The sequence below is a fragment of the Molossus molossus genome, unplaced genomic scaffold, assembly GCF_014108415.1.
Source record: "Molossus molossus isolate mMolMol1 unplaced genomic scaffold, mMolMol1.p scaffold_m16_p_4, whole genome shotgun sequence".
NCBI lineage: Eukaryota > Metazoa > Chordata > Mammalia > Chiroptera > Molossidae > Molossus > Molossus molossus.
This window is the reverse complement of record NW_023425377.1, coordinates 75,033,741-75,054,702: the sequence shown is the minus strand read 5'-3', so window position 1 is coordinate 75,054,702 and position 20,962 is coordinate 75,033,741. Positions and strand designations below refer to the sequence as shown.

The 20,962-nt window shown below is 38.1% G+C and overlaps 1 protein-coding gene across 1 annotated transcript; it reads right to left on the bottom strand.

Annotated features, from left to right (window-relative positions):
- Positions 1-702: 702 nt before the first annotated feature.
- Positions 703-20,488, bottom strand: LOC118643873 (putative gustatory receptor clone PTE01). Its single transcript, XM_036282225.1, has 3 exons — positions 20,365-20,488; positions 8,895-9,798; positions 703-724 (listed from the first exon to the last, which is right to left on the bottom strand). Exons 1-3 carry the CDS (start codon positions 20,486-20,488, stop codon positions 703-705), a joined length of 1,050 nt encoding a protein of 349 aa, XP_036138118.1.
- Between the last annotated feature and the right edge of the window lie 474 nt (positions 20,489-20,962).

The window sequence follows — 20,962 nt, the reverse complement described above, 5'->3', positions numbered from 1 at the left end:
TTGGACAGCTACTTGGAGAAAAATGATACTAGACCATCACCCTATACGAGAATAAACTCAAAATGGATAAAAGACTTAAATGTAACTCATGAATCCATAAAAATCCTAGAAGAGACTGTAGACAAAAAATGTCAGACATCATACGCAGCAGAATTTTTACTGACACATCACCTAAGGCAATAGAAACAAAGGAGAAAATGAACACATGGGACTACATCAAACTCAAAACCTTCTGCACAGCGAAAGATACAAACATCAAAACGGAAAGTCTACCCACTGTATGGGAGAGCATAATTGCCAATGATATATCAGATAAGGCGTTAATTTCCAATACATATAGAGTGCTCATACAACTCCACAAAAGGAAGACAAAGAATCCAATTAAAAAATGGACAGAGTAACTAAACAGACACCTCTCCAAACATAATATACAAATGGCTAAGAGACATACGAAGAAATGCTCATCATCACTAATCATCAGAGAGATGCAAATTAAAACAAAAATGAGATATCACCTCACACCTGTCAGATGGCCGCCATCAACAAATCATCAAACAACATGTGTCGGCGAGGGTGTGCAGAAATGGGGACTCTAGTACGCTGCTGGTGGAAATGCAGACAGGTGCAGCCACTATGAAAAACAATATGATGTTACCTCAAAAAATTAAAATTGAACTTCCATTTGACCCAGTAATCCCACTTCTAGGAATATACCCTAAGAAGCCTGAAACACCGATCAGAAAGAATATATGTACCCCCATGTTTGCAGCAGCACTATTTACAATAGCTAAGATCTGGAAACCGCCCAAGTGTCCATCAGTAGACGAATCGATAAAAAAGCTGTGGTAGATATACACAATGGAGTAATATGCAGCTGTTAGAAAGAAAGATCTCTTGTCCTTTGAGACTACATGGAATGACCTGGAGAGTATCATCCTGAGTGAGGCAACCCAAACAGAGAAGGACAAGTATCGTATGTTCTCACTTATTTGTGGAATATATGAACATAACAGTCTCAGGAATGGGGTATTCCCAGAGACGTGAAGGTGGGGTACCGACTGATAATCCCCAAAAGAGGGCATGGTGGGAGAGAGATAAACCACAGAACTTTTATGCATGTATGCATGAACAGTGGCCATGGACAACAAACTGGGGACAGGGCGGGGAGGGAGGATGTGGGTGGAATCGGTGAGGGAAAAGAAGAAACATCTGTAACAAAAATTAATTATTAAAAAATAAAGAAATTAATTAAGAAAAAGAAAATGAGCAAGGGTTAGAGAATATATTTGAAGAAATAGTGACAGAAAACTTTCCTAATTTGGTGAAGGAATAAGGCATTTAAATTTAAGAAGCATAGAGAGCCCCAAGTAAGAAGAACCCAAACAGGCCCACACTAAGATACATAGGAATCAAACTGCCAAAAATAAAGACAAAGAGAGAATCCTAAAAGCAACAAGAGATAAGATACAGGTTACCTACAAAGGAAACCCCGTAAGGCTTTCAGCTGACTTCTCAACAGAAACACTACAGGCCTAAAGGGAATGGCATGAGGTAATCAAGGTCATGAAAAACAAAAATCTGAATCCAAGATTACTGTACCCAGCAAGGCTACCATTCAAAATAGAAGGTCAAATAAAGAGCTTCTCAGACAAGAAAAGCCTAAGGGAATACATTAGCACCAAACCAAAACTGCAAGAAAGGTTAAAAGTACTGCTGTAATTAGCAGAAGAAATAGGAAGAAAAATAAAACCACACTAAACAAAAATGGCAATCAATAAATACATATCAATAATCACCTTAAATGTAAATGGACTGAATGCTCCCATAAAAGGACACAGAGTAGCTGATTGGATAAAAAAGCATGACTCATCTATAGGTTGTTTACAAGAGACACACCTCACAACAAAAGAGTCACATAGGTTGAAAGTGAAAGGATGGAAAAAAATCTTCCAAGCAAACAGAAATGAAAAAAAAGCTGGCGTAGCAATACTCATATCTGATAAAATAGATTTCAAAATGAAGACCATAACTAGAGACAAAGAAGCCCACTAAATAAAATTGAAAGGAACTATCCAAGAAGATTTAACCTTGAAAAACATATGCACCCAATATAGAAGCACCAAATATATTAAAAATTTTCTGGAGGACTGCAAAGGAGAATTCGAAGCAATACAGTCATAACAGGGGACTTCATCACCCTGTTGACACCAAGGGATAGGTCCTCTAGACAAAAAAATTAGCAAGGAAACAGAGACTCTAAATGAAGCACTAGACCAAATGTATTTAATAGCTATCTACAGAGAATTACACCGCCAAACTACAGAATTTACATTCTTCTCAAGTGCACATGGGACATTCTCAAAGATAGACCACATGTTAGGACACAAACTAAGTCTCTATAAGTTCAAGAAGATTGAAATGATATCAAGCGTCTTCTCAAATCTCTATGGCATGAAACTAGAAATCAATTGCAACAGGCAAAGACATTTGAACATATGGAAGCTACATAGCTTGTTATTAAACAATAAATGTGTCAATGAGGAGATTAAGGAAAAATTAAAAACTTCCTGGAATCCAATGGAAATGAACACACAACACAAAATCTATGGGATGCAGCAATAGCAGTTCTGAGAGGGAAGTTTATAGCACTACAGGCCTACCTCAAGAAGCAAGAAACATATCTAATAGACTACCTAACTTCACAACTTAAAGAACTAGGAAGCAAACAAAAAGGAAACCCCAGAGCAAGTAGAAGGAAGGAAATAGTAAAGATCAGAGCAGAAATAAATGACATAGAGAGCAAAAAAAAAAACAATTCAAAAAATTAATGAAACAAAGAGCTGGTTTTTCAAAAAGATAAACAAGATTCATGGACCCTTAGCTAGACTCACCAAGAAACAAAGAGAGAGAACCCAAATGCACAAAATCAGAAATGAAAGAGGAGAAGTAACAACTGATACCACAGAACTACAGAAGATTGTTAACAACTACTATGAACAATTATATGGCAACAAATTCAACAATCTAACCGAAATGGACAAATTTCTAGAAACACAGAGTCTCCCAAAACTGGACTGGGAAGAGATAGAAAACTTGAACAGACCAATGTCAACAGAAGAAATTGAAGATGTAATCAAGACTCTCCCAGCAAACAAAAGCCCAGGCCCAGATGGCTTCCTGGGAAAGTTTTACTGAGCATTCAAAGAAGAACTAACAGCCATTCTTCTCAAACTATTTCAAAAAAATTCAAGAATAAGGAAGACTTCCAAACTTGTTTTATGAAGCCTGCATAATTCTAATTACAAAACCAGAGAAAGACACTACAAAGAAAGAAAACTACAGACCAATATCCCTGATGAACATAGATGTCAAAATCCTGAACAAAATATTAGCAAATCAGATCCAGCAACACATCAAAAAATTATTCACCATGACCAAGTGGGATTCATCCCAGGAATGCAAGGATGGTACAATATTTGCAAATCAAGAAATGTGATACACCACATAAAGAAAATGAAGAATAAAAACCACATGATCATATCAATAGATGCTGAAAAAGCCTTCGACAAAATCCATCATTCATTTCTGATAAAAACACTCATCAGTGTGGGAATAGAGGGATCATATCTAGACACAATAAAGGCCATATATGAAAGACCTACAGCCAACATCTTACTCAATGGGCAGAAAATGAAAGCATTTTCCTTAAGAAGAGGAACAAGACAGAGATGCCCACTTTTGCCACTCTTATTTAACATAGTACTGGAAGTCTTAGCCACAGCAATCAGACAGGAAGAAAAAAATAAAATCCAAATTGATCTCACTTATTTCTGGAATATAATGAACTAAAGAAACTGATGAACAAAATAGACTCAGACACATAGAAGTAGGGTACAGACTTACATTTCTCAAAGAAAAAAAAAGGGAGATGGAAGGGATAAACCACGGAACTTATATACTGAATGCATAACTGATGGACATAGACAAGAAAACTGGGGACAAGGTAGGAGGAAATGAGGAGGAGGGAGTCAATGTGGGGAAAAAGGAGAAACATCTGTTACAAAAATAAATTAATAAAAACAAACAGATTTCAAAAAATCTTCCTTTTTGAAATTATTGCAGATGTCTCCCCCCTTTCTCCCATTAACCCCCTCCACCCTATTCCCGCCATCCTCTTGCTTTTCCCAAACTATTGTCTTTGTCCATTGATTGTGTATATGTGCATATAGGTTCTTTGGTTTATCTCTTCATTTCCCCCTATCAACTGAGGCTCTTATTAGCATATATCTTCCCAGGCTTCTATTTATATCACTTGGTTCTCTCTAGAAAGAGAACCCAAGCATCTACATTTAAAAGAAAATTGCAATAATTGTACTTTATTTTATTTATATTAATATTTTATTATGGATATATATGTTAATATAACTTTTTCTAAATTATGGATACATGTGCTATTTTATTTCTTTGTTTATTTTCTTTTAATTTACTTCCCTCTTTATTTTATTATTATTTTAAATTTCAATTAATTAATTTATTTTTGTTACAGAGGTTTCTCCTTTTTCCCTCACTGATTACCCCTCCCACTCCCTCCCCGCCCTCTCCCTGGCTTTTTGTCCATGTTTGTTGTTCATGCATACATGCATATAAGTTCTGTGGTTTATCTTCGCCCCCGCCACTGCCTCTTCTAGGGATAGTCAGTCTGTACCCCACTTCCACATCTCTGGGGCTACCCCATTCCTCAGACTGTTATGTTCATTATATTCCACAAATAAGTGAGATCATATGATACTTGTCTTTCTCTGTTTAGCTTGTTTCACTTAGGATGATACTTTCCAGGTCTCTCCATGTCATCTCAAAGGCTAAGAGATCTTTCTTTCTTACAGCTGTATAGTACTCCACTGTGTATATGTACCACCACATTTTTATCCATTTGTCTAATGATGGGCACTTGGGTTGTTTCCAGATCTTAGCTATTGTAAATAGTGCTGCTACAAAAATGGGGATACATACATTCTTTCTGACTGGTGTTTCAGGCTTCTTAGGGTATATTCCTAGAAGTGGGATCCCTGGGTCAAATGGCAGTTCAATTTTTAATTTTTTGAGGTAACACCATATTGTTTTCCACAGTGGCTGCACCAGTCTGCATTCCCACCAGCAGTGTACTAGAGTCCCCTTTTCTCCACACCATCGCCAATACTTGTTGTTTGATGATTTGTTGATGGAGGCTATTCTGACAGGTGTGAGGTGAAACCTCACTGTTGTTTTAATTTGCATCTCTCTGATGATTAGTGATGTTGAGCATTTCTTCATGTGTCTCTTAGCCATTTGTATGTCCTATTTGGAGAGGTGTCTATTTAGTTCCTCTGCCCATTTTTTAATTGGGTTCTTTGTCTTCCTTTTGTGGAATTGTATGAGCACTCTATGTATATTGGAAATTAACCCCTTATCTGATATATCATTAACAATTATACTCTCCCATACAGTGGATAGCTTTTCCGTTTTGATGATTGTATCTTTTGCTGTGCAGAAGCTTTTGAATTTGATGGAGTCCATGTGTTCATTTTCTCTTTTGTTTCTGTTGTCTTAGGTGATGTGTCAGTGAAAATTCTGCTGCGTATGATGTCTGAAATTTTGTTACCTACAATTTCTTCTAGGATTTTTATGGATTCATGAGTCACATTTAAGTCTTTTATCCATTTTGAGTTTATTCTTGTGTAGGGTGTAAGTTGATGGTCTAGTTTCATTTTTAAACATGTAGCTGTCCAATTTTCCCAACACCATTTATTAAAGAGGCTGTCTTTACTCCTCTGTGTGCTCTTGACACCTTTGTCAAATATTAATTGAGCATATGGCCTTGGGTCCATTTCTGGGTTTTCTGTTCTGTTCCACTGGTCTATATGCCTGTTCTTGTGCCAGTACAAGGTTGTTTTGATTACAGTGGCTTTGTAGTATAACCTGAAATCTGGAAATGTGTTCCCTCCAACTTTGTTCTTCTTTTTCAAGAATTTTGTGGTTATTCAAGGTTTTTTTTGTTCCATATGAATTTCTGAAGTATTTGTTCTAGTTCTGTGAGGTATGTCATTGGTATTTTGATGGGGATTGCATTGAAATATAGATTGCTTTGGGTAGTATGGCCATTTTAATGATGTGAATTCTTCCAATCCATGCACAAGGTATGTGCTTCCACTTTTTTATAGCTTCCACTATTTCTTTTTTCAATGACCTGTAGTTTTCTGTGAATAGGTCCTTTATTTCTTTGGTTAAGTTTATTCCTACGTATCTCAATTTTTTTTGCTGCAATGGTAAATGTGATTGTTTTTTTGTTTCTCTTTCTGTGAGTTCCTCATTGGTATATAAGAATGTCATCGATTTCTTGACATTAATTTTGTATCCTTGCTACTTTGTGAAATTCATTTATTAAGTCTAGTAAATTTTTGATGGAGTGTTTGTGAATTTCTACATATAGTATCATGTCATCTGCAAATAATGAGAGTTTCACTTCCTTTTTTCCAATTTGGATCCCTTTTATTTTTTCTCCCTGTCTGATTGCTGTGACTAAGACTTCCAGTACTATGTTAAATAAGAGTGGCAAAAGTGGGCATCCTTGTCTTGTTCCTGTTCTTAAGGAAAATGCTTTATTTTTTGCCCATTGAGTATGATGTTAGCTGTGGGTCTTTCACATATGGCCTTTATTATATTGAGATATGATCCCTCTATTCCCAGATTGCTGAGCGTTCTTGTCAGAAATGGGTGCTGAATTTTTTCGAATGTTTTTCATCATCTATTGATATAATCATATAATATTTTTAATTAATTTATTCATTTTTGTTGCAAATGTTCTTCTTTTTCACCCACTGAATCGCCCCTCCCCTTCCTTCCCTGGTTATATGGTCCTGTGCTGCTGCTTCTCTGTTACTTTTTTCCTAGGATTTGTCTTTAGTTTAGTTGTAATTCCCATTTGGTCCTCGAAGCTTGTCTGCATAGCTTCTATTCACTCTGCCTCCAGTTTCACATCCTCTATGTCTATCTTGTGTGTACCTGGGTTGCACAGGCCTCTCTGGTGCCTCAGTACCCAGTGGGTCCCACAGGTAACTGGATGACACAGTCCCTTTGGGGACCCCGCTCTATGCCTATGTTATGGGCTGCTGGGTCGCTCAGGTCTCTCTGGTGCTTCAGCACACCGCAAGTTCCACGGGTAATTGGATGGCACAGTCTTTGCTGGGTTGGACAGGCCTCTCTGGTGCTTCAGCACCCTGCAGGTACTGGGGGTAACCACATGGCAAAAGCCCTGCTGGGTTGCACAGGCCTCTCTGGTGCCCCTGCACCTTGCATGTCCCATGGGTAGGCAGCTGGATCACAACCGTCTCTCTTGGGCTCTGGCTTCCCACTACTTTTGTGAACTGCTGGACTAAACAAGCCTCTGTGGAGGTCCTGCTGCTGTTAGCTGGGGAGTGCTTTTGCCCCATGGGGCTCAACACCTGCTCAGATTTTGCTGTAGTTATTGGGTATGGGTCTCAGCTGCTTGTCTGTGCTTCTGTTGCCTGGGGATGGATGGTTGCTCCCCAGCCTCTGTTGCTGGGGGTATATTTTGACTCTTAAGGGCTGCTATTATGGGGGATGGTGCTGGGCTCCCCGCTGTCCGTGGCTTCCATGACCAGCACCTTGGAAGCTCCACTATTGTGCACAGGTCTGTGTTGACACATTGTCCTATAGTGCCAGGTGCACTGGTGGGCTCAGGTTGCTGGGCCCTAGCCACTCCCACTGCCTCCTCCCAGGGAAGACCCAGGATCTTCCAAAATGGTGGGATCTCCCCTTGGCGCAGGAAGAAGTGCCCTGAAGAGCCACTTACCCAGGTAGCTTGCTGCTCCATTCCACAGCACAGAAACCCTCTGCTCCACATCTCTGCACTGCTCAGATTTGGTCTTCCACCTTCAAGTCCACTCACATGCTCTCAGACACTAGCTCACTCTCTCACTCACTCACCTCCCTCTGGTCCTGCCTGCTGCCATCTGCGTCTAGACAGTTTTAAATGTCATGTCCAGTGGTACTTTGTACATTCACATTGCCGTGTATCTATCACCACCATCCATATCCAGAACACTTTTCACCTTGCAACAATGAAACTCTTTATATCCCAATTATACATTACCTTCTTCCCTCTTTCCCAAACCCATAGCAACCACTACTTTACATTATTTCAATGTGACTACTTTTGGGGCCTTGTATAACTGAAATTATACAGCATTTATCATTTCAAGACTGGCTATAATTGATTGAGGAGATGTTAGATATAATGAGAGATAGAATTATCAGCTAAATTGGAAATTATACATCCCAGTTGTCCTAGGAATGTACCAGTTGATAACTGCTTATTCAAACTCAGTATTACTACCATCCCATTTCTATTTCAAAATATTCTTGTTTAAACAAGACATTAAATAATCACCCTCTTTTCTCAAGAATTTGACCAAGATCACAAACAAGCAAAGATATGGAAAAATAAAGAAGAATCATTGGAAACATGTACAAAAAATAAATAACAAGAAAGAGAGAGCTATGGGTTTGTATGTTTGTTTGTTTTATAATAATAGAAACAAGACTGCTCATGACCAAGAGTTCTGGGTAATACATAAGAAAAGTGATAAAGGTATACTCATGTACTATATATAATCTTGGAGGGGCTATGACTTAAGGAGAGAGTCCAAAGTAATCTTCTAATTCCATTACAGCTGCGCTAAAATGAAAAATAGTGTAAACAGAAAGCAGAATGACAAATAGGTACATATACACTATATGACTTCAGATTGCACTTGTTTGATTTTGCTGCTTTATCCAGGCCTGTGAGCCAAAGATAATACCACAAGTATTGAGAGTAGACTATTCTTCAGATCAACCTCCATAGGGCACTCTTGATGTCTCTGTTCCTCAGGCTGTAGATGAAAGGGTTCAACATGGGGGTGACCACAGTGTACATCACCGAGGCCACTGCATCCTTCCTCAGGGAAGATGAGACAGCTGAACTGAGGTACACCCCAAGGCCTGTTCCATAAAATAAGCAAACTACTGACAAATGAGAACCACAGGTGGAGAAGGCTTTATATTTTGAAACTGATGATGGGATCCTCGCAATGGAGGAAACAATTTTATAGTAAGAGAAAAGGATCCCTGAGAGTGGAACACCAGCAACTATGGCACCAACAAAATAGATCAATATGTTATTGGTAGAGGTGTCTGAACAGGCAAGGTTGAGGAGCTGAGAAGGGTCACAAAAGAAATGAGGGATTTCCACATCTGCACAGAAGGTAAGTTGTGACACCATCAAGTAGTGCAGCTGGGAGTCCAAAAAGCTGAAGAAAAATGACAGCAGAACCAACAAGCCACAGGTACGGGGGTTCATGATGACCAGGTAGTGTAGGGGCTGACAAATGGCCACCAACCGGTCATAGGCCATCACAGCCAGAAGTAGACTGTCCAAACATCCAAAAAGAATAAAAAACGTAACCTGAGTTAGGCATTCTGCATTGGTGATGGATTTGCTGGATGTCTGGAGGTTCACCAGCATCTTGGGAACTGTAGTGGTGCTGAAGATGATGTCAGTTAAAGACAAATTACAAAGGAAGAAGTACATAGGTGTGTGGAGGTGAGAGTCAGAGACGACAGCCAGGATAATGAGTAGGTTCGCAATCATGATCACCAGGTACAAGGACAGGAACACCGCAAACAGAAGAGGCTGCATTTCTGGATCATCTGAGAGTCCCAGGAGCAAGAATTCTGAGTAACCTGTTTGATTCTGTGGTTCTGTGCAGATAGAACATGTTTGTTTTTTTAAAAGAGTGTTTTAAATAAATAAAACAGTGTTGAGGTGGCCATATTTTAAATTCAGCAATTCACAAATAATGTATTTAGACTTCAGGACTATACACACTGCCTGTATACCTCAGCAACATTTCTGAGTTGTTAACTCTTTTTAGAATTTTTTCTTATGCCTGTGCTATTCACCTGATTCTATATACACCTACTTTAGAGACACTGGTCAAAGAATATAAAAGATGAGAGGACATTTTGAGATAATAAATTCATGAACACAGTAAAATATCAGCCTTCTATTTTTGAAGGAAAAATATAAAATGAGAAATATTCGTTTCAAAAAAAAATTAATCATTCTAATTGAAAGACTTTAAGAGCCGGGCAAGTGTGGCGTAGTGGATTGAACATCGTTCCACGGACTGAGAGGTCGTGGTTCCATTACAAGTCAGGGCACATGCCCGGGTTTCCAGCTTGATCCCCAATAGGGGACAGGGAGTACAGGAGGGAGCCACTTTATTGTTCTCTCTCACATCAATGTTTCTGTATGTCTCTCTGCCTTCTCCTCTCTATAAAAAATCAATAAAAACACAATAAAGATAAATAAATAAATAAATAAATAAATAAATAAATAAATAAATAAATAACAGACAGTAAGAAGCAGTGGATGTTCTTTATCTCACACAAATAAAATAAAAGAAATTCCCTTTAAATGGAATGTAGTCTAGAAGAGCTAAAATCACATTACCTGTATTCTAACTTAAAATAAAATGTTCACAAACTGACAACATTTTTCTATGTCAATGGTCTTTAAGGCTTTTTAACTTTATTTAGGTTTATAACATCCAGCCTACACGTAGACAAGTGCTCACTCATATGTGTGGGTTTTCTGTTCAAATTTCCTTCAAATACAACTCAAATATACAATAATATTTGGCCATGGTAGACTTCACATTTTGTAAAAGATGTTTTTGTTAAGAGCACAAAATCATACAGCATCACTGATCCTGAAGATGGTATTAATTTACAGTGCACCTGTGATTAATAATGAATTTTCATGAATACTCTGCATTCATTTTCTTTGTTGAATGGTTATTTTCTATCAGTGATACACAATCTCAAAAAAATCTGAGATTGAGTTTGCACTTTATTATTTTAGATTGTAGAGTATTGGTAAAACTTCTTTTAAATTTATCTCTAAACACAAACATTTGTAAAGGGTTGATTTCTCAACACCAATCCTCCAATGAACAGTTGAGAAACTTAGAACCCAAACCATGTCTCAAATATTAAGTTGGCCTTCTTATGCCAGCTTAAGAGTTCTTCAAATCAGTTCTTCTTTGCAGAGAGATTGTTTCCCCTAAATTCAATCCCCTGAAGACAACTCAGGCCATTTCTTTTGACAGTTAAAGCTTCTTCCATATTTGACATTACCTGTCTGTGCTTCTCTTTATTTTAATTAACAAGCCTTGGAATGTTCCTCAATTAATCAGAAACCTCTTCCCAGGAGGTCAGGAATATTTTTAGTGTTAAAACTGTCATTAAACTCTTATAAGATGGTGGTGGGCAGGACTGGAGGGAGGGTGAGTGTGTGAGAGAGTGAGCTAGTTTGTGAGAGAGTGTGAGTGGACGTGAAGGTGGATGACCAAACTCCTGCAGTGCAGAGACATGAAGCAAAAGGTTCCTGTGCTGTGGATGGAGCAGCTGGCTACTGCTAAAAGCAGTTCTTTAGGGTGCTTCACCCTATGAGGTGGGGAGGTCCCACCATTTTGGAAGATCCCAGGTCTTCCATGGGAGGAGGCAGTGGGAACTGCTAGGGCCCAGCAACCTGAGCCCACCAGTGCACCTGGCACCATCAGACCAGTAGACACTCTGTGTCAATGCAGACCAGTGCACAGTAGTGGAGCTGCCAAGGTGCCACTTGCAGAAGCCCTGGAAAACCAGGAGCCCAGCACCATCCCCCACAGTAGCAGTCCAATCAGGGTCAAGATATACCCTCAGGAGCAGAGGATGGGGAGCATACTTCCATCCCCAGGCAACAGGAGCACAAACCAGCAGCTGAGACCCATCCCTAAAACATACATCAAAAGCTGAGCAGGAGTTGAGCCCCACGGGGCAGTAGCACTACCCAGCCACCAGTGATGGGACCTGGGGCTCCACAGAGGTCTGTGCAGTCCAGCAGCTCACAAGAGTGGTGGGAAGACGGAGCCTGAGAGGGACTTGTGCGATCCAGCTGCCTATGGGTCCTGCAGGGTGCTGGGGCACCAGAGAGGCCTGTGCAACCCAGCTGCACACAAGATAGGCTTAGAATATGTGAAAATGGAGGCAGAGTGAATGGAAGCTATACTGATGATTTCCCAGGACCAAACAGGAATTACAAATTAAATAAAGACAAATCCTTGGGAAAAAGCAATGGAAAAGCAGAGGAACAGGACATATAACCAAGGACACTGGTAAAATCTGCAGAGGCAGGAGAGGGTGGCAAGCTGAGATCCTAAGGACAGTGGCAATCTTAGCTGTGAGCAGCGCCCTTGGGAAATAAAGACCAAGCCTGTTCCACAGCCCAGAGAGCCAGGACAGAGTGCTAAAACAGCTACAACCACTCACCTGGGGGCTACGGCAGAGGAAGGGCAGACAGGGCTGGAATTCTGTGGAGACACCGATTATTTGGAGGGCACTCAGGGTTTTGCTGAGTTGTGGCCACAAAGGATGGTGGCCAGTGCGCTCCTTCCCCAAGCTGTGATGAAAAGCAGCAAGCACCGCCCTCAGAGATTAAGTCTTTCCCAGGTGAAGCAAAGAAATAAAAATTGAGGCTCATTAAAAACCAGCATCTATCCCACCCTATGGAAATCCTCTTATGCAGAACACCAGGGCTACATCCCAAGGCACTGAGTAACTGAGACTAATAGCCACCAGAAAGAAGCTACAGGATAACTGAACCTTTCCTGGGCTTGCAAGTCTACCCAGGAAAGTAAGACTTGACAGGGGTGTTTAACGTCGGCCCACCCAAGCTAATACAAACCCAGTAGAATAAGCCACAAACAGTAGAACACCAACACCCAAAGGGAATATTTTGCAAGTTCCAAAACCCACTGAGATAGCCAAAATGGTGAAGCAAATAAACTAATTACAAATGATAGTAAAAGAGACCTCTACTGAAGATGACATCAATGAAATGCAACTAAGCAAATAATCAGAGGTGCAGTTCAGAGCCATGATCTTGAGGAAGTTCAACAGCATAAGTAAGGACATCAGCACCATGAGTAAAGCTATAGAAATATTGAAAACCAACCAAGTGGAAATGAAGAACAACATAGCAGAAATAAACAATACATTGAAAGGACTAAACAGCAGAGTAGAAGAAGCTGAGGACCAGATCAGTGAATTAGAAGAGAGGGTAGAAAAAATCAACCAATCAGAAAACCAAAAGGAAAAAAAACAATTAAAAAAGAGGAAGATTGTTTAAGAGAACTGTGGGACAACTGGAAACGTAATAACATTTGCATCATAGGAGTCCCCAAAGAGGAAGAAAATGAGTAAGGGTTACAGAATATATTTGAAGAAATAGTGACAGAAAACTTTCCTAACTTGGTGAAGGAATAAGTCATTCAACTTCTAGAAGCACAGAGAGCCCCAAGTAAGAAGAACCCAAACAGGCCCACACCAAGACACATAGTAATTAACATGCCAAAAATTAAAGACAAAGAGAGAATCCTAAAGGTAGCTAGAGATAAGCAACAGGTTACTTACAAAAAAACAAACAAACAAAACATAAGGTTCTCAAGTCACTTCTCAACAGAAACAATACAGACCAAAAGGGAGTGGCTAGAAGTAATCAAGGTCATGAAAAACAAGAATCTGAATCCAAGACTACTCTACCCAGCAAGGCTATCATTCAAATTGGAAGGTCAAATAAAGAGCTATCCAGACAAAAAAACGCAAAGGAAATATATTAACACCAAAGCAGCACTGCAAGATATGCTAAAAGGACTACTGTAATTAGTAGAATAAATAGAAAGAAAAATATAACCATACTAAACAAAAATGGCAATAAATAAGTACATATAAATTATCACTTTAAATGTGAATGGATTGAATGCTCTGATATACAGACACAGAGTAGCTAACGGGATAAGAAAGCATGACTCACTTACATGTTGTTTACAAGAGACCCACCTCACAACAAAAGACTCACATAGGTTGAGTCTTTTTTCCATCAAGGAAAAAAATCTTTCAAGCAAACAGAAAGCAAAAAAATGCTGGGGTAGCAATACTCATATCTGATAAAGTAGATTTAAAAATGAAGACCATAACTAGAGACAGAGAAGGCCACTACATAATATTGAAAGGATCTATCCAACAGGAGAATATAAGCTTAGTAAACATATATGCACCCTATATAGGAGCACCAACGTATATTAAAAATCTTCTGGAGGACTTCAAAGGAGAAATAGACAGCAATACAGTCATAGCAGAGTACTTCGACACCCTGCTGACATCACTGAATAGATCTTCTAGACAAAAAATTAACAAGGAAACAGACTCTAAATGAAGCGCTACATCAAATGGATTTAAATTATATCTACAGAGAACTACACCCCAAAACTACAGAATTCACATTCTTCTCAAGTGCACATGCGACATTCTCAAAGATAGACCACGTGGTAGGACACAAACTAAGTCTCTACAAGTTCAAGAAGACAGAAATCATATCAAGCATCTTTTCAGATCACAATGGCATGCAACTAGAAAATAATTGCAAGAAGAACATGCAAAGACATTCGAACACATGGAGGCTAAATAGCATGTTATTGAACAATGAATGGGTAACCACGGAGATCAAGGAAGAAATTTAAAAGTTCCTAGAAATAATGAAAATGAACACACAATAACACAAGATCTATGGAATGCAGCAAAAGCAGTTCTGAGAGGGAAGTTCATAGCACTACAGGCCTACCTCAAGAAGCAAGAAAAATTTCTAACAGAATGTCTAACCTCACAATTTAAATAATTGCAAAGCAAACAAAAGGAAAACCCTAGAGCAAGTATAAGGAAGGAAATAGTAAAGAACAGAGCAGAAATAAATGACATAGAGACCAAAAAAAAAAAAAAAAAACAATTTAAAGGACCAATGAAACAAAGAGCTATTTCATTGTAAAGATAAACAAGATTGATGGACCCTTAGCTAGACTCACCAAGAAACAAAGAGAGAGGAACCAAATACACAAAATCAGAAATGAAAGAGGAGAAATAATAACTGACACCACAGAAATACAAGGAATTGTTAAAAAATATTATGAATAATTATACGGCAAAAAATTTGACAGTCTAAGTGAAATGAACCAATTTCTAGAAACACATAGTCTCCCAAAACTGAACTGAAAGAGATAGAAAACTTTTACGGACCAATGACAACAGAAGAAATTGAAGATGTAATCAAGACTCTCCCAGCAAACAAGAGCCCAGGCCCGGATAGCTTCATGGGGGAATTTTACTGAACATTCAAAGAAGAACTAATATCCATTCTCTTCAAACTATTTCAAAAAATTCCAGAAGAAGGATCAATATCACTGATGAACATAGATGCCAAAATCCTGAACAAAATGCTAGCAATTTGAATCCAGAAATACATCAAAAAAATGATTCACCATGACCAAGTGGGTTTCATCCCAGGGATGCATGGCTAGTACAATATTCGCAAATCAATAAATGTGATACATCACATAAGCAAAATGAAAGTTAAAATTATAAGATCATATCAATAGATGCTGAAAGAGCATTTGACAAAAATCCAGCATCCATGTATAATAAAAATGCTTAGCAATCTGGGAATAGATGGATCATATCTCAACAAAATAAAGGCCATATATGAAAGACCTACAGCCAACATCATACTCAATGGGCAAAAATTAAAAGCATTTCATTTAAGAGCAAGAACAGGACAAGGATGCCCACTTTTGCCACTCTTATTTAACATAGTATTGGAAGTCTTAGCCACAGCAATCAGACAGGAAGGAAAAATAAAAGGGATCCAAATGAAAAAGGAAGAAGTGAAACTGTCATTATTTGCAGATGACATGATACGTAAAAAACACCAAAGACTCCATCAAACATTTATTAGACTTAATAAATAAATTTTGCAATGTAGCTCGATACAAAATTAACGTCAAGTAATCGATGGCATTCTTATACACCAATGATGAACTCACAGAAAGAGAAACTAAAAAAACAATCCCATTTACAATCGCAGCAAAAAAGTTAAGATACTTAGGAATAAACTTAACCAAAGAAATAAAGGATCTATCTGCAGAAAACTACAGGTCATTGAAAAAAAGAAATAGAGGAAGATATATAAAAAGTGGAAGCTCATACCTTGTTCATAGATTGGAAGAATGAACATTATTAAAATGTCCATTCTACCCAAAGCAATCTATAGATTCAATGTAATTCCCATCAAAATGCCAATGACATACTTCACAGGACTAGAACAAATACTTCAAAAGTTCATATGGAACCAAAAAAGACCTCTAATAGCCACAGCAATCTTGAAAAAGAAGAACAAAGTTGGAGGGATCATGTTACCAGATTTCAGGTTATACTACAAAGCCACTGTAATGAAAACAGCCTGGTACTGGAACAAGAACGGGCATATAGACCAATGGATCAGAACCCAGAACCCAGAAATAAACCCAATGCAATATGCTCAATTAATATTTGACAATGGTGGCAAAAGCATACAGTGGAGTAAAGAGAGCCTCTTTAATAAATGGTGTTGGGAAAATTGGACAACTACATGCAAAAAAAAAATGAAACTAGATCATCAACTTACACCATACACAAAAATAAACTCAAAATGGATAAAAGACTTAAATGTGACTCATGAATCCATAAAAATCCTAGGAGAAAATGAAGGCAACAAAATTTCAGACATCATATGCAGCAGAATTTTCACTAATACATCACCTAAGGCAACAAAAACTAAGGAGAAAATGAACACGTGGGACTACATCAAACTCAAAAGCTTCTGCACAGCAAAAGATACAATCATAAAAATGGAAAGGCAACCCACTTTATGTGAGAGTATAATTGCCAAAGATACATCAGATAAGGGGTTAATTTCCAATATATAGAGAGTGCTCATACAACTCCACAAAGGAAGACAAAGAACCCAATTTAAAAATGGGCAGAGGAACTAAATAGACACCTCTCCAAACAGGATATACAAATGGCTAAGAGACATATGAAGAAATGCTCAACATCACTAATCATCAGAGAGATGCAAATTTAAAGAACTATTAGGTATCACCTCACACCTGTCAGAATGGCCGCCATCAACAAATCATCAAGCAACAAGTGTTGGCAAGGGTGTGGAGAAAAGTGGATTCTAGTACACTGCTGGTAGTAATGCAGACTGGTGCATCCATTATGGAAAACAATATGGTGTTACCTCAAAAAATTAAATATTGAACTGCCATTTGACCTAGGAATATACCCTAAGAAGCCTGAAACATGAATCAGAAAGAATATATGTACCCCCATGTTTGTATCAGCACTATTTACAATTGCTAAGATCTGGAAACAGCCCAAATGTCCATCAGTAGACGAATGGACAAAAAAGCTGTGGTACATATACACAATGGAGTACTATGCAGCTGTAAGAAAGAAAGATCTCTTATTCCTTGAGACGACATGGAGGTACCTGGAAAGTACTATCCTAAGCGAAACAAGCCAAACAGAGAAAGACAAGCATTATATGATCTCACTTATTTGTGGAATATAATGAACATAAGAGTCTGAGGAATGGGGTAGTCCCATAGACCAGGAAATGTGGTACAGACTGACAATCCCCAGAAGAAAGGGTAGTGGGGGAGAGATAAACCACAGAACTTATGTGAATGTATGCATGAAAAATGGACATGGACAACAAAGCTGGGGATACGGCTGGGAGGGATGATGATGGGGGAATCAGTGGGGGAAACAAGAGAAACATCTGTAACAAAAATTAATTAATTAATTTTTAAAAATCTGAAGTTGAGTTCACACTTTACTGTTTCGGTTCATAGTGGATTGGTAAATATTTTAAATTTGTCTCTAATCACAAACATTTGTGGAGGGATGATTTCTCTTCAAAACCCACACTCCAATGACCTGTTGAGAAATTTAGGACCAATGCCAGGCTGCAAACCATAAGTTGATCTTCTTGCACCAGCTTAAGATTCTTCAAGTCAATTCTTCCTTACAGAGAGATTGTGTTTCTCCTAAATTCAGCCCCCTGAAGACAAATCAGTTCATTTCTCTTGACAGGTCAAAACATGATTTAATTACTGAAGTATTACTTTTGAAAATATTTATTCATTTCTGTGACCTGCTAGATTCCTATATATATAGCTGATCATTTCCATTTTGTAACTTTATGTACACTATATCATAATCAACTATTTTTGCATAAAAATTATGAAATTTGGGAAAAATAAAACAGAAAAGAACAAAGACTTCTATACAAACACCTAAGAAGTTTACTCATCTATAAAATGGGAATATAAGCTAACCTGATATTATAAGTTTGTTATGAGAAATAAAATTAAATTATAACTATAAAATACTTAAACAGTGGTTTTCAATGCTAGTTGATCATTAAAATTAACTATCCATCTTTTAAAATTTAATAATGGGCTAGCCATACCCTAGAAACAATTAAATCAGAATTTCTATACATAAGTCCTTTGGGAATATTAACATATAGTCAGTGTAGAAAACAATTGCTGGCTATTAATAAGTGGTGTACTCATGTTATCAATTATTATCAATACCATTTACACACTACCCACATTAAAACATAAGTATTTCATAATACATGCTGTATAACTCATATTAATTACTGATAAAAATAGACAGTATTCCTATTTCTGCATGATCTTTCTCTGCTCTTCAACTGTCCAAAGGTAAACACTGTCGTGAATATGGTGGACACATATTTTTCAGTGTTTTTATACTATTAAGATTTAGTTATGTATGCATAATCAGTTTTCTTGAAAACTTACCTAAATACTCTCACACTACATATACTATTCCATGAGTTGCCTTTAAAGTCTCTCTGTGAAATACATACATCTATTTCAGCACTTTAAATGATGCTTAGTATTAAACGAGGGATAAATTTCACTTTATTTTTCAGTGTTTTATTATGACAGCACTAAGGAAATTCATATGTCTCTCTCCATATCACACAAGTGAGAATTTTCTCAAGATATATGCATGAAAGATCACTGTTTGTGTTGCTAAAATTGATACATGTGCAATTTTACTATTTTTTACATATACTTGTTTTCCCAATAGAAAAATCAGACAAAATCAACTGCATGCTCTCATTGCCAAGGTATAAACTTAGAAAGTTTCCTGAAGTGTGTCTAGCAATAATCTTTTCATGGTAGAGCCACATAAAAATGCCCATCTTGTATAGGGACTGATGTTTTCATCCTTGGGTTTACAAAATGTGCTGAAAATGCAAACTATTCAGAGAAAAACCCATGATCCACAACATTCATGCAATAAAGTTCCCTGCAAGTCTTTTGGTCCATTTTGCTAATTCACAGATGATCTCACCGAACACGAAGACAACTAATGGGTGATTATGCCCCTGTTCTAAAAGAAACAATCATTGTGCTGCAGTGGAGGGGACAGAGCCCCAGGGTGGGAATCAGGAGACCTATGTCTGAGTCCCACAGCTTTCACCCACTAATGTGAAGTGTGTGTGAATCTTTCCACCTCTCTGTGCTGGTGTCTCTTTCATGGAAATGGAAGAATGATACCCATCTCGGGGATTTGTGTGGCACCTAACACAGGTTTGTCTTTAATAAATATTCAGTGATGGTTTTTAAATCACATTGAAATAGTGAGTTTGTTGATGAACAACAATCTCAAGAAAGGTTTAAGGACATTTTATTCTATTACATGGCAGAGAGAGGTAGGAACCTATGATTTCCTGGATGATTCATTCATGGAATGAGTGGAAATCCTGAAATGTGTCTCAGTCCAAACAGTAAGATTTACTTCCCTCTCTTTTTTATTGCTTCATTCTTATGAAAATCTCCACAACTTTTCTTTACATTCAAAGGTTGTAGATGCTATTAACTGGAAAATGGTAGGTTTCTTTAAAAATCTGTTACCTAGACACATACAAGCACAGTTTTGTCTTCTGTCTAGTCCCAGGAGACAGTGCTGGAAGGGGGAAAGTACAGGAAAGAAACACTGTGCCTGTGGTAGCCATGTGGCCCACGTTCTGTTTCTGAGATCCAAGGAAGGGTCTATTCAGTATTTAGACTCTCAGAGATTGTTGTGGTTCTCTGCCAAGCAGAGTATAGGCCCTGGGGGATCAGAAAGGAATGAGACTCAATTGTTTCTCTCCAGGTAATCAGAATCTACCTGAATAAGGACAAAATACCTAAAACTTCCCATATTGATACTCTCCCATCTGTTTGTCACAATCTCCTGTTTGTCCTAATGATGAAAAAATAAGCTCCTAACAGTCTCTTCTCCATCCTACATCTCAACAGTACTCACTGCACTCTCCTCTCTCTGCTGGAGTATGACCAAGGAGTGGGAATCCACTGTTCCTGTCCTTCCTGGCAAGCAATGCAGGTTCAGGTTCTGTCCTCAGGACTGGCAGTATGGCAGAGTCAGTCATGGTCCTCCTGATGCAGTGGTTCTGAGAGGAGAAGACTCAGATGTGAAGACCACTGGACTGAGCAATGGAACCTGAAGGGCTGGAGGCACAAGCTGATTATGTATTCTTGCTTGGCCTTGAGAGCTCAATGCACAGAGCTCATAATTAGCCAAAAAGTTCTGTGTTATCTCAATCTCTCTAAGGATGCTATTATTAATACAAGAGGAAAAGGGAATGTAGTTGTTAAGCTTTTGGGCCCTTTCTTTTCTCAGGAGGGAGTTCCCTTGTACTCCTAGCTACAAGTTCCAATAATTCTATAAATGAAAGCAACATTTTTTTCAATTAGAAAAAAGCAATGTGTGACTTGTATGTTTGCACATTCATTGAACGGATGATACTGTGTCAGGATAATTATGTTTTCTATACCAAGAATATGGTATAATTTATATTTTCTCTTAAGAATCATGTCCCTAAAAAGAAACTTCTTTTCTTTCT

Bases quoted from the DNA above. Each gene is read 5' to 3' on its own strand.
- LOC118643873 (XM_036282225.1), bottom strand. From the start codon at position 20,488: ATGACTGACTCTGCCATACTGCCAGTCCTGAGGACAGAACCTGAACCT. The intron at 9,799-20,364 runs GTGAGTACTGTT...CTATCTGCACAG, and splicing joins AGCAGAGAGAGGAGAGTGCA to AACCACAGAATCAAACAGGT. The intron at 725-8,894 runs GTTGATCTGAAG...TCGGTGTTTCAG, and splicing joins ATCAAGAGTGCCCTATGGAG to GCTTCTTAGGGTATATTCCT.